This window comes from Nymphaea colorata, chromosome 13, assembly GCF_008831285.2.
Source record: "Nymphaea colorata isolate Beijing-Zhang1983 chromosome 13, ASM883128v2, whole genome shotgun sequence".
Lineage (NCBI taxonomy): Eukaryota > Viridiplantae > Streptophyta > Magnoliopsida > Nymphaeales > Nymphaeaceae > Nymphaea > Nymphaea colorata.
The window spans coordinates 7,561,717-7,574,171 of record NC_045150.1 but is presented as its reverse complement, the minus strand read 5'-3'; the positions used below and the strand labels follow the sequence as shown (position 1 = coordinate 7,574,171).

The following is a 12,455-nucleotide window of genomic DNA, read 5'->3' as shown; positions in this document are numbered from 1 at the left end:
CCCAAAATCAAGGAATCAGAGATCGCCCTAATCAAGAGGATGAGTTGTTAGACGTTGCAGATTGAGAAATCACAACGAATTAGGAATGATGATCTTGTATGAGCAGAAATCAGGGATAGGATCGCTTCTCTATTCTTATCCAATTGCCCCTATATATACCTTGTAAATGGTTCATAGAAATACAATGAGAAATACGGTTTCTTTCCTCTCACCATCGTTCCTATTCCTCTTTCTTTAACATAGAGAGGTTGAGCTTCAAGGAAGCCCCAGTGGTGGGCAAAATACCTTGCGCACACATTCTCCTCAAAAAAGGGGCAGCACCGGAAACGATTTCCTTTCCACGCCCTTTTAGTTAGTTCACGACAAAGAGCGTATGAGACAAAGAAGCACCATCTGTTTCAAACGTGCGACAACTTCCCTTTCGACTCTGTGGCATTCAGGAGTTGATTGGAGTCTCCAATTACGAGTCCACGTCCTTCTGATCCTCAACCAGCAACGAGCATATCAAATGGATCTAAGCCATTGTCCAAACTGAAGTCCCCAACCCAATCATGAAGTCTGGTCCTACTTGCTGGGTACAAGTACCCAACCACCACCTCTTACATTCTAATTCATCGATTGTACACAAAATTCAAGGCAAAGAGAAGGCCGGCCCGTCCAATCAAGACGTAAACAAGTGAGATTGATCTTCCTTGTTGTTGGTACAGCTAAATCTTTGCCCCTCTCTCTCTCTCTCTCTCTTTCTCTCTCTCTCTTTTTATATATATATATATATATAAAATTCTCTGGCCATATGGATCTCCAACCAACCATGGTCACTCGATGCTGACAAAAGACCTCAAACCAGACTTCTTATACCATTTGAGAGGTATTTTGGACTCTTTTAAAACAGTTTGTTTTGTACATATACCTACAATCGAATCTCCACTGTTATATATAAGTTCAATGCTTTATAAAATTTCATCCGAATTTTTTCTTTAGATTTTTCCGTGTTAATTAGATATCAAAATTATATGAGCCAACCCTACATCCAAATCGCCTTTTTCTAAAAAAGAATACAAATAGGAGCATACTTAAATTTGGATGCTAATCTTTGACATGAAGACTATTTGATGTAAGATGTACATGTTACCGAGTTCCCGTTCCTCTTTGTGTTACCAAAATGAAAGTAAAGAATAAGAAAAAAAAATCCAACCTGTGGAATTTGATTCCCCTGGTGCAATGGCCAAAGCTACCCTACCGGCCTGCTTGATCAGGACAAACACAACCAGTGTCTAAATGCAAGTGGGACGGTTCAAGAAGGGGTGTAGGACCAAATAAGACCAGGCAAAACTCATCTTGAATTTATTGGGGACACACTTTAGTTAACAAAAGAGACTGAGCTTGGAAGCGGATGTTCATGATTAGTTTACATTCTTAATCAACTTATTTTGTCAAGATGGATCACATATTTCCAAAATATGAGATTTGTAGGTGAACAGCGACTCACTGCTCAGAGAAGAGGGCCAAAGCCCTGCCCATTCCCAATGCCTCCTAGGTTTAGGGTCGCTTCGCTGTATGATGTAAAGATAATGTACCTTTTCAGCTTGGTACATGCTCTACCTATATAAGATACAAAAGAGTAACGTCTATGAGAATCGAACTAGCAATGCACTGTTAACTCGCTACCAGATTGCGCCCCATAGGCTTCAAAATATGAGACTTGCAACCGATGTAGTAATGCATAAACATTCTTTTCAAAGGCACATTTTTTTCAAAGATAATCCCCCAAAGATATAGTCGAAATGGTAATAATGCACTTCATTTGGAGGTGAACGTACCCGTTCCTTCGGAGCCAAGCTTGAAATGTAGTGAATTGATTGCGTTTGGGGGCAATGTTTTGTAGTTTCCATATCCGAACAAGCAACAAGTTGTTGCTTGGAGGTCTCACTATGTTTCTTATAAATATTATAAGCTTTTTTCTCTAACGGCAACAAGAGTAAAAATGTGACTTAACGGGCACAGTGTAACTGGTTGAGTTAGGAGCATGTAAAGATGTAGATCTTTAGTTTTATTCTCATGGGCGTTATGCCTCAGATCTTAAGTGGTGGTTATGATACTTAGGTTAAAGGATGCATCATTGTCATTGTTGACACTAATACGGTTCATGACTCCAAAAATAAAGGAAATGGAAGACCTTTTAATCTTTTTTATCGGGCAGTTAGTTGTTAACCTCTTGCTCACCCAAACCAAGAAATTGTGCCATTGCGAAAGAAGATTCTGCTTTACTGCTCTAACCTGGCGTACTTTAGTGGCTTTTCCAACATGACAAGTCCTTCAAGTGAGAACCTTTTGAACTTTAAGAATCTGCATGACTTGCACAAACAAAAACTCTAATCAATTAGAAGACACAATGAGGTTTGAATCCACAACACAACTGGCAGAGGCAAGGCCCTTTGAAATGGAAGTAAGTTGCTTATAACCCCTTGGATTCTTTTGATTCTTTTGAGTAGAGACATTGTAAATGATTTGTGCTCAGTTGGATCCAAGCTGTACCAAATTTGAGTTTACCGGACCTCGTACAATCGGCTTTGCACATAGTCTCATTCCCAGACATTATTTTTCACACCAGTGGTAGAGCCACGTCACACCAGTCTCTTAAAAGTTCTTTATTTTTAAATGGACACATTTAAACATTTATCTTTATATATATAAAAAGTGTCCCTCGCCAAATATGAGCATTTTTTAAATATGAGCATTTTTAAACTAGTGCCACTTCAGTCAATTTTTCTTGTTCCGCCACTGTGTCAGACCCAACGCCAACAATGCAAGATCCAATTTTATTCATATGCAATCGCATCAAATCTTAATCTCACCTTATTTTAATCATTAAACTTGGATTTAGATCTCGTTACTATACTGCATACCAAATTCAAAATCTAGCTATTATGAATTGAATCAAAATTTCTTCATCTGACCAATTGACATGCCAAGTTTTGGGCCATTTACGTCCGACTGCTGCCGGAGCTGATATCTTTGTGGAGACCGTAAAAGCTCCAGTTCGGAACTCTCGTGAAAGACTTGGAAGCAATAATTCACATCTCTATTTAAAACAACTTGTATAAAAGTAGATAGACCTGGTGTGCAACACGGGCGCCCAATAAAAGAACATGGTACATAATTGGGCAATTTTAAATAAAGGCCCTACTTTTCAGCAATGAACTCAAAAGCGACTTTCACATTTCCAATTTTTTATGACACGGCTAACTTCTGCCAACCCAAGGAACGCCTTCGTCTTTTCCCTTTAACTCAGGTAGAAAAGTTTTGCAAAATAAAATGGTAATAATCTTCTTTCTTTTTTTTTTTTTCTCTCTCTCTCTCTCGATGGAAAAATCCTCTACCCTCTCACCACACCAATATATATATTGTATTAAGTGATGTGTTTAATAACTGCCACTCATTACAATGCATGGAGCGACTATATATATATATATATATATATATATATATATATATATATATATATATATATATATATATATATATATATATATATATATATATATATATATATGTTAGAGTCAACTCATTCAATGAGTGCCGTCCATTTAAAATAGATAGATGGTTAAGAAAAAAAAATATGTAAATTAATATTAGATGATAAAAATGTCTATCACATTTTTTTCTTTGTTTTTCTATTAATCATTTATCATTATAAATCCGACTGTAGTTAGATGTTTGAGTGACTCTAAAAAACCAAAGTCATGGACAAAGGAAAGGGAAGTCAGCATAGGCCATGGCTCCCATCAAATTTTAAAAATTTATATGTATATTTAAAATATAATTTAAAAATTTTCTATTTTGAACCATATTAAAATTTTAAAACTATAATTCGACCCTTGCAACGAAAAATTCTTGACTTTGCCCTTGGCTAAAGTCACCATTTAGTGTTATATATATATATATATATAAATAAAGTCACCATTTAGTGTTATATATATATATATATATATAAAGAAAGATAGAGAGAGAGAAATGAAGAAAGCTTGAGCGCCCTTTTTATATTTGTGGGTAAAATGTTGGGCCCTTAATGAACTTTGATGGCATAATTACTACAACGCCTACTCCTTTTACAAGGTAGCTAGATGGTCAATGTCTAGTTTCAATATTTGGTTACTTATCTTAGCCTTTCATGTGACGCTCTCCTCTGTCTTATTATAGGCAGGAATCTTTGCTTGATTTATTAAAAATTGGTCGTATCGAGTGGATCTTGAACCTTACATGCTTACAACGAATAACTCTTCTTTTCCCTTTTCAAACAGAGAAAACTGCCTGCCTGGCGTTGAAAGATGGGTGTGAAACGTATAATAATAGGACATGTATGTATCCGAGCTCGGACCCATCAGCCCGTGTCCTGACCCGCCACTACTCACCTTGTCTAGCCAATGAATTCCATTAATCTATATGATGTAAAATTTCTAGGAAACGACTATGTTAATTTATTGTTTTCCACATCTCAAGGAGCCTACCATAGCTAGTTTGATTTTATGTATGTTACTCTTATGAACCCTAAAAGATGGGGTGTGCTCTGTCGAGTAGAAGGCGGCCCGGCCCATTATCCACCAAGGCTCTGATGCAGCTCAAGACTCTAAAACCAAAGAAAATGATGGGAGCTTTCAAGTTTTCTCAAAATAGTAAAAAAAACTCTTCACCTGAAACTTATCGTTTATATTTTTCTTAATGTTGTCGTATATATATATATATATATATATATATATATATATATATATATATATATATATATATATATATATATATATATATATATATATATACTGTATGAAACATATTGCATGAAAGATCATGACTTTTTTTTTTGTTGGGCGATTTTAGTGGGCGTGATTGTATTCCTTTCGAGAAGGGAAATGTTAGAATCGACATTGCCGGATTTAGGATGCAACTTCTTGTAAATAGTCAGGGCCACATTCAATAATTAAGCAGAGAAAGGCAACTTTCGAAGTGTAGACACTTGGGGATGAGAAAGAGACGAGTTTTTACTGGGATGGACGTAGGCGAGAAAAGAAGAAGGGCGAAGGGCCGTTGAAGAATGAAGAGCAGCGAGTGCTGTGGTAGGAGAGAGAGCCCGTGAATGCGTTAAATACGTTGAGGCAGACGGCACGTCGCCGCAGTTATGAGAGGGCGCTTTCGCCGCTACCTTTCCCCCCCCTCCTCCTCCTCTTTCTCCCTCCTCTCCTTCTCTCCCTTCACCCCTCTTCTTCTTCCTCCCGCTAGGTGTTGCATTTGCCTGCTTTTCCAGCGATCCGTGAAGTTTGACTCCCTTTCTCCGTCTTCTTCTCAAGATAGAACAACAGAGGCGGGCGAATTCTGAAGAAGCGCGAGCGCAGAGGAGAAACAAGGAAAAGCTCCTCGGCGATCATTGAAACAAGAGATGGATCATCGCCTGATCAGAAGGCCGGGCGTCGTTACGACGTGACGGAGCCGATTTTCCGGCAGGTCGGTCTTTCCTTCTTCGGAAATTTCTTTCCCGGTGAAATGAGCGGTTTTTTTTTTTGTTTTTGACGAAAATATCCTTTTATGCGGAGTTTATCACCGTGGGAAAAGCATTCTCGCTTGAGATCATCAGCGTCGGAAGATGGGGCAAGTTGGGGATGGTGCCGAATGTTTGCTAGAAATGTGTTCCGTTCCGTTGTTTGCATAACCGAAGATTAAAGAGACTTGCTAAAATTTTCGGGGTGTTTTTAACTCATTCTGCATGCTTCGTTTTTTTCCCTCTCATCTAAATTGTCTCTCATTTTTAGGTATGGGAAAGAAGGTGAGCTGGTTCACTACGGTGAAGAAGGTTTTCAGGTCGTCTTCTTCCAAAGACTGCGACAGGAAGGTAAAGATTTTTCGTCTTTTAATTTGTTTTTTTTTTTTTTTCTTGTCTTCTGTTTCGTTGGCTTTTATTTGCCTTAATTAGCGTGATACTACACCCTTTATCAATGTTACGCCTTTAGAGCGATTTAATTAACATTTTATACATATCTACGTAAGCACCTTTCAATCTGCAACTTGAACCTCCTGAGACAACTATTCTTTAGTTGTTTTAATCACAGAAATTAATACACCAAATGTGAAAAAAGGACCCATAGAGTTAAAAATTATTTTTTGTTTCTCCTAGGGAATGAAATCACAGAGGTCTTTAAACATGTCAAGCTAGCAGCATGGTTTATGCTAATTATGTCATTTTCTAATTGTCCCTTGATGTTAATGTTGCCTCGAAGGGTGGAACCATAGTGGATGGATGACTCTCTAGTTGATTGTTACATCGCTTTCCATTTAAGCCCCAAAGCAATCTTAAACCCCGAGTCAAGGGAAAGGGTTTGGATATCTTAGTTGACCATTGTGTCGCAACCCACACAGGTTTCAAAGCATCCTTAAACCAATGGTGGAATGGTGGAGCCACACGGTACTCACACCAGCCTCACAAAATTAGTTTAATATATATGTTAATGTTTTGATATATTTGATTGTTATTAAAAGTATTAAATGAGTACCCCAACAAAAATTTTTTTTAGCTTTGCTAGTGCCTTGAACCCCATGCCAAGAGAAAGGGTTTAGACACCCTTTTTATTCTTAAGGCTCTCTTAATACTCATCCCTTGGCAATTACCCTCCTTCCATCGTTTTCGCCTCATAGCTCTGATCCCTTTCAAGCAGGCGGAGAACCAAACCATTATTGGACTAGCTAGACCGCAATGGCCCTCGCTGTCAATTATCACAAAGGTTCTTGGTGAGGGATCTTCCAAGTTCCTACCATGTTTCTCTAAGGACTTTCTTAGTTCTTCACAGGTCGATTTGGATCTCCCGTGGCTGGGGAATTCGAAGTAATCAGCAATCAGAAATAGCACCATTCTGCTTTGCTTAAGTTGCAGAGACCTTCTTGTCATCTTAGCATGGTACTGTATAAACCTAACTGCGCCTAACGTGACTGTGGTCCATCGGTTCTTGCGTACAAGCATCAAGGGGTCGAGCTGCTCAGTACGGTCAATTAATGGCGGTCCGTCTCAAGAATTTGATGCTCTGCAGCAAGGTTGTTGGTTGTGCAAGTTGGGTCCTCTTCCTTGATGCTTGCAACGAGCGCCGTTCATCTCGAGATGCACGGCAGGAGCGGATGTGGGTCGTTTCTAGATCTTCATGATTGAAACTTGCATTTGTACTACTAAGTTCTCAGAAGGAATGGATCATGATCTAGATGGGCGTTGTGCTTTTGGATCTTGTATCGGCAGTCTTGTGTAAGTGCCACTCGTGATTCCAAATGCCGGTGGCCCACATATATTCCCAGTGTCAGGCCTGTTGTGTTTGGCATCTATTAGACTTTAGCCAAATTTGTCTACTGTTACCCGTCGCTGCAAGTTCACGAACTCGATGTCACGAGTGTCGAGCCTGATCCTTGATTCATACTTAATAGGTTTCTTCTATTTTCATGAACTTTATAAGGGCATTCATATAATCTTACATTTTCCGTTTTGTAACGTAGGAAAACCCCACATAAACCCTTGTGTCTTTTTCTTCTTTCTCTTTTTTTCTTTTTTTTTTTTTTTTGTTCGTGAGCAAAGAGAAAGTGAGATTTAGAGCCTCGTTCCTAACACTTTGTCATTTCATTTGTATTCTACTGAAGACGCAAACGTAGCTCATTGAGCTTCATAAGCTTCCTATGAATCCGTGAAACACTATTGTGAGTTCATTGTCGCACGACGTGTTTGAAATTCATGAGCTCGTTTAGATCTACTGTGGACTCGTTTTCCTGCTCTGTTTCTTGAACTAATTGTTCGTGACCATTAATTACCGAAATTCATGTTGGTTAATTTGATTACTATGTGGTAACTTCTTCTCTTTCGCAGAAAGAGACGTGCGAAAAATGGCAAGCAGATGCATCGGACACGATCTTACCAGGCCGCTTCGCGGTCCAAAGCTCACCAAGGAGAGCTCTTGCTGGAGATCAGAGCACAGCATCACCGATGGCAGAGGAAGACAAAGGCCGGGCCGTAGCAGTAGCGATAGCTACAGCCGCTGCGGCCGAGGCGGCTGCAGCCGCCGCTCATGCAGCTGCTAAGGTTGTTCAACTTGCGGGGTTAAGGCGTCATTCAAGAGAAGACCGAGCTGCTATAGTCATTCAAGCGGCGTACAGAGGATACCTGGTATGCCATGATCCTTATTAACGATAACTCGGTGCCTGGATAACAGATCAAACACGACCAAGTTCATGAACAACAAAATGCAACTTCCATTACTTAGACTCTGCACAGTTCATGAACTTGGTCACGTTTATAGTGCTGCCAAACACAGTGCAAGCATCTGAATATGGGAGTAAGCCCATTTAAGTGGTCTGGCTGTACAGGGTCTCTTTTTTTCCTATCAAAACGAAACTGCACTTAGATCAGGAAATATTGGCCTCCATGTGAGTTTCACCTTTATTGGTTGGCAGTCAATGACTGTTTCGTTCTTGTGGACGACATATGAAAGCCAGGGTGTCACAATTTCAAATGGATCAGACAAAACAAGGGGCTAGAATGCCATCAATGTCAGGCGTGTTCAGACTTCAGAGTTCTTGATTTTGGATCTTGGTGATTCGGGTCACATCCAATATTGCACGCTCCCTGGGCAATATTTCCATATTTGTGTTTGTATCAGCGATCGAGACACAATCCAAAGCACTAGGAGACCCCCCAACTTCTAAAATCCCCTTTACTTTCTCGGCAAAATAATCCAGTTGGGATATATTATCTCCCTGCTATGTTACATGGGTACAAGTATATATACCATGGTGTGGGTACAAACATATCAATTTTGAAAATTATAGGTATGGGGTACAGTAAGTAAGGTGTATATATATATATATAATGAATATATTTATACACATAATTCTCAAAATTAAATAAGTAAAAAAGGAAAATCAAAATTAAAGCAAAAATTGAGTTTGAAGAAAAAAAAAATGTGTTCTAAAATGCAACAGGACTCGAGTAATTGGCCATATCATACGTACCTATCCATCTGACATAGTTTCCATGGGCTTTCATTTAGGTTGGGAAAAGTAGTTCCCTTTCACAGGAAAGTAGAGCACGTGAAGTTCACGTGTTGGTTTTGTCTATGGGGAGGACCAACAATTAAGGTCCTTCAATTTGGAATGATTGAACACAGCCAACTCATGCTGAAGGGAAAAACACTCACTTCACGGTTGAGCGAAGTTCTGTGAAGACAAATGCGGGTCCTTCCCTGCGTAAGGCTCAAGGATCGTGGAGAAACTTTTCTCTGGTAGATCAATTAAGGATACTTAACCAGTGGATCTTCAAAGTTCTTCTTTTATTTCAACTTCATAAAGTCAGTCTCTTGAGTTACCAAAATAGGAAGACAAGATTTATTAATATCTAGATCTGAGTACTTTACCTAATACCTATAAAAACATTGTGTAATTTCTGGGCTTACGATATACTTGATATTGTGCACCTACATAGGCTACATTATACTGTGATCAATTGAAAAGAGATTGAGTTGCTTGGTTCGATCAGGGTCCGTTTGGCAAATAAAATGGTTTATAAATGTTTTTTAGATCTACCTCAAAAGTTGGAGCAGATTCATACAATACATTTTAAGTTATTCCATGAATTTGTCTCAATATTAGTACCATATTTGTGAAATAGTTATATATTGTTCTGTTTGCCAACCTAATCTCTTCCACTCTCAAACTCTACAACCAGAAATATAATATATCTAAATCAAATAACCACTTTTAAATATTTTATATCAACTTCAAATATAATATATCTTAGTGTACGTGTTTTTTTGCTTATTGTTCTCTTAAAAGTACTGCTTTCATGGAGATCATACATGGATCAGGTTGATAAGCATTAGACCCGATCCAATTGATTAGACGAGCCAATGATCGGTTATGTAATGTGCTTAAACGACACAAGTGGTGTTTCAGGCAAGAAGAGCCCTGCGTGCACTCAAGGGCCTCGTGAGACTGCAAGCGCTGGTCCGAGGGCACAATGTGCGGAAGCAGGCGCAGGTGACCATGCGCTGCATGCAGGCACTGGTCCGGGTTCAAGCCCGGGTGCGGGCTCGCCGGCTTCTGATCGCACAGGAGAGACGCCGAGACCAGTTACAGAAGGAAGATGAGCTTGTTATTGTTGTTGGCGATGATGATGGCAAAGAGGACATGTATGGGGATTACGATGACGGTGATTATTTTGATGGCGACGTTGATGATGATGATTATTATTCGCCAAGCTTGGAAGTGGATAGCTGGGACGACAGAAACCATGGCAGGGAAGAAGGTAGAAGGAATGTTGCTTCTAGGAAACATGATGCTGTCATTGAACGTGAGAAGGAACTCGCTTATGCATATGCCCATAAGGTATGTTGACTGTATATGTGTAGCTGTGGCTGTGTGTGTGTGTCGCATGCATGCATGCAAATGGATGAGCATAATGTGTTCTCGAAGCAGCATCAATGTGTTGTGTGTTTCCATGAGCGTAGATCTAATAAACTGGTCTTCCACTAACTGAATTTCAGATCTTTTGGCAAATGAAACAGTTTGTTATTGTTTTATGAATTTGCCTGAAGTGTTCTAACAACAATAAAGATCATGTGTTATTTATTTTGAACCTCGATCCTGCTAGGAATTAAGTTTGAATAATCTAGTCCGATATTGTTTTGTGTTTGCTGAAAGTTAATTCTTGACTACAAGATTCCCTACTTAGAATCGGGAATCAATTCTGACATACATGATCCAATCCATATAAGTCGTATTTCTTGTCTTTTCCGTTTAACTTTCTAAATGTCAAGGAATATTCTTCACTTTCAGCAATGGCATCCGGAGTCCAGCTACGGAGAAAATTTTTCCGGTGCGCAATCTGGCAAGACGCAGTGGGGCTGGGACTGGCTGGACCACTGGATCTCGACGCGGCCGTCTGATGGTCGCCACGCCGTACCGGGGGGCTCCTACCTCACGGTCAACAACACCGACGACATGTCCGAGAAGACCGTCGAGATGGACATTGCTAGGACATCGTCCTACGTGGACGCCGGCAACCACCGCAGTACCAATATTCCGGCGAGAAATTTCCGACGCCCACCACTTTCGCCGGAGAAGGAGGTCACCGTCACCTACGTGCCGAGCAAGGACATGACTCCCTCCGTGAAGGTGGTGTCCACACCCAGCTACATGGCAAACACACGTTCGTCCATGGCCAAGGCCCGGGTCCACATTCCTCAGAGACATGCCCCACCCCTGGCCTATGCGTGGAAGCCTCCATCCAGGCGTGTCGGATCCACCGGAGACTCATCGAGCTCCGGTGGTTACGGCGCGCCGGCGAGCCAGGAGAGGAGCTCAAGCACGAAAGCCGTCGATATGCGGGTAAGGACCCATGGGGTCACCGGCTACAGTGCTGATTCGAGTGGTGGGGAGGAGCGTACGCCGCCTCCCGGTGGCACCGGCCGGCGAAAGAACTTCCGGTGAGCTGCCCACCTTGTTAACTTACAATCAGTTGATGGAATAATTTGGATCGCCTCTAATAACTGCAGTGTTTCCCATCCTGTCAATCTAGAAAGCTCTAGTCTGGGGTCGAACCTCTAACTGTCAAGAACATGACCGCATCGTTCGAGTGCGGTCATGAGCCTAGTGGGTGCGGTCTAGTCCGTATGTCCTTGTTGCAAATCGTCCGGCCACTTGTTAAGTTCTTTCTGAAAATAATATCCCTATGTTCTTCAACGTTCTTTCTTATATCTGAGCTCATTGAGGTTGTTGAGAAGTGCCAAGGAGTACTCGCAACATCTGTGGTTCAAGTCACATAGGGACTTGTTATTTGAAAGTGTAGTGCCCCATATGTGTACAATTTCATAAGAGAAACTGAAAAAAATGTCGCATCATGTGCCTTGACAGACGCGTCGTATCCATAATTGGTGGTTTGTGTGGATTGTGTTAATGGCAATTCCAAATTCCATGGCAAATTGGGTTTTCAAAAATACATGGCTGCTCTTTGGTTTGTGCTTCAGCTATATTTCCTTTGGTGATGTGATCCTTCTCCACGTCGCTAAGCGCAAGGTCAAGTATCCCGAATTCTTTTCTCGGCATAAGTTAATTTCATAGTCTCTGCCAAATGACTTAAAAGATATCATCATGCACACACTAAGTTGGCAAATGAAATTGGTAAATAAATCATGCTAATTGTCTTAATCATTTAAGTGGTGTTTGATAGTTTCAGATCTCATATCTAAGACTCCATTGAAGGGTGTGCTTTCTAAGATAGTATGGATATTAGATCCATGTTACATGTAACAAACCCTAGATTTAAGGCTCTAAGGGAGGATGCCAGACCTTCAATTCAAAGATCTGAGATCCTAGTAGTGATCTCAGACCACCATGGATCTCAGATCCCGTAAGCAAGCACCTTTATTCAAATTTAAGTGGTAAAA

General features: G+C 40.4%; 1 protein-coding gene across 1 annotated transcript; it reads left to right on the top strand.

Annotated features, from left to right (window-relative positions):
• Positions 1-4,994: 4,994 nt before the first annotated feature.
• On the top strand, positions 4,995-11,939 carry LOC116266849 (protein IQ-DOMAIN 21). Its single transcript, XM_031648281.2, has 5 exons — positions 4,995-5,493; positions 5,799-5,878; positions 7,883-8,179; positions 9,964-10,395; positions 10,846-11,939. The coding sequence occupies exons 2-5, from the start codon at positions 5,801-5,803 to the stop codon at positions 11,497-11,499; spliced, it is 1,461 nt and encodes a 486-aa protein (XP_031504141.1). The 5' UTR covers positions 4,995-5,493; positions 5,799-5,800; the 3' UTR covers positions 11,500-11,939.
• Positions 11,940-12,455: the final 516 nt, after the last annotated feature.

What these genes read in the sequence shown, in the direction of transcription:
- LOC116266849 (XM_031648281.2), top strand. Translation starts at nt 5,801, where the DNA reads ATGGGAAAGAAGGTGAGCTGGTTCACTACGGTGAAGAAGGTTTTCAGG. An exon ending in CGGCGTACAGAGGATACCTG is followed by an intron (nt 8,180 to 9,963) that starts GTATGCCATGAT and finishes GTGGTGTTTCAG; the next exon opens with GCAAGAAGAGCCCTGCGTGC. An exon ending in CTTATGCATATGCCCATAAG is followed by an intron (nt 10,396 to 10,845) that starts GTATGTTGACTG and finishes CTTCACTTTCAG; the next exon opens with CAATGGCATCCGGAGTCCAG.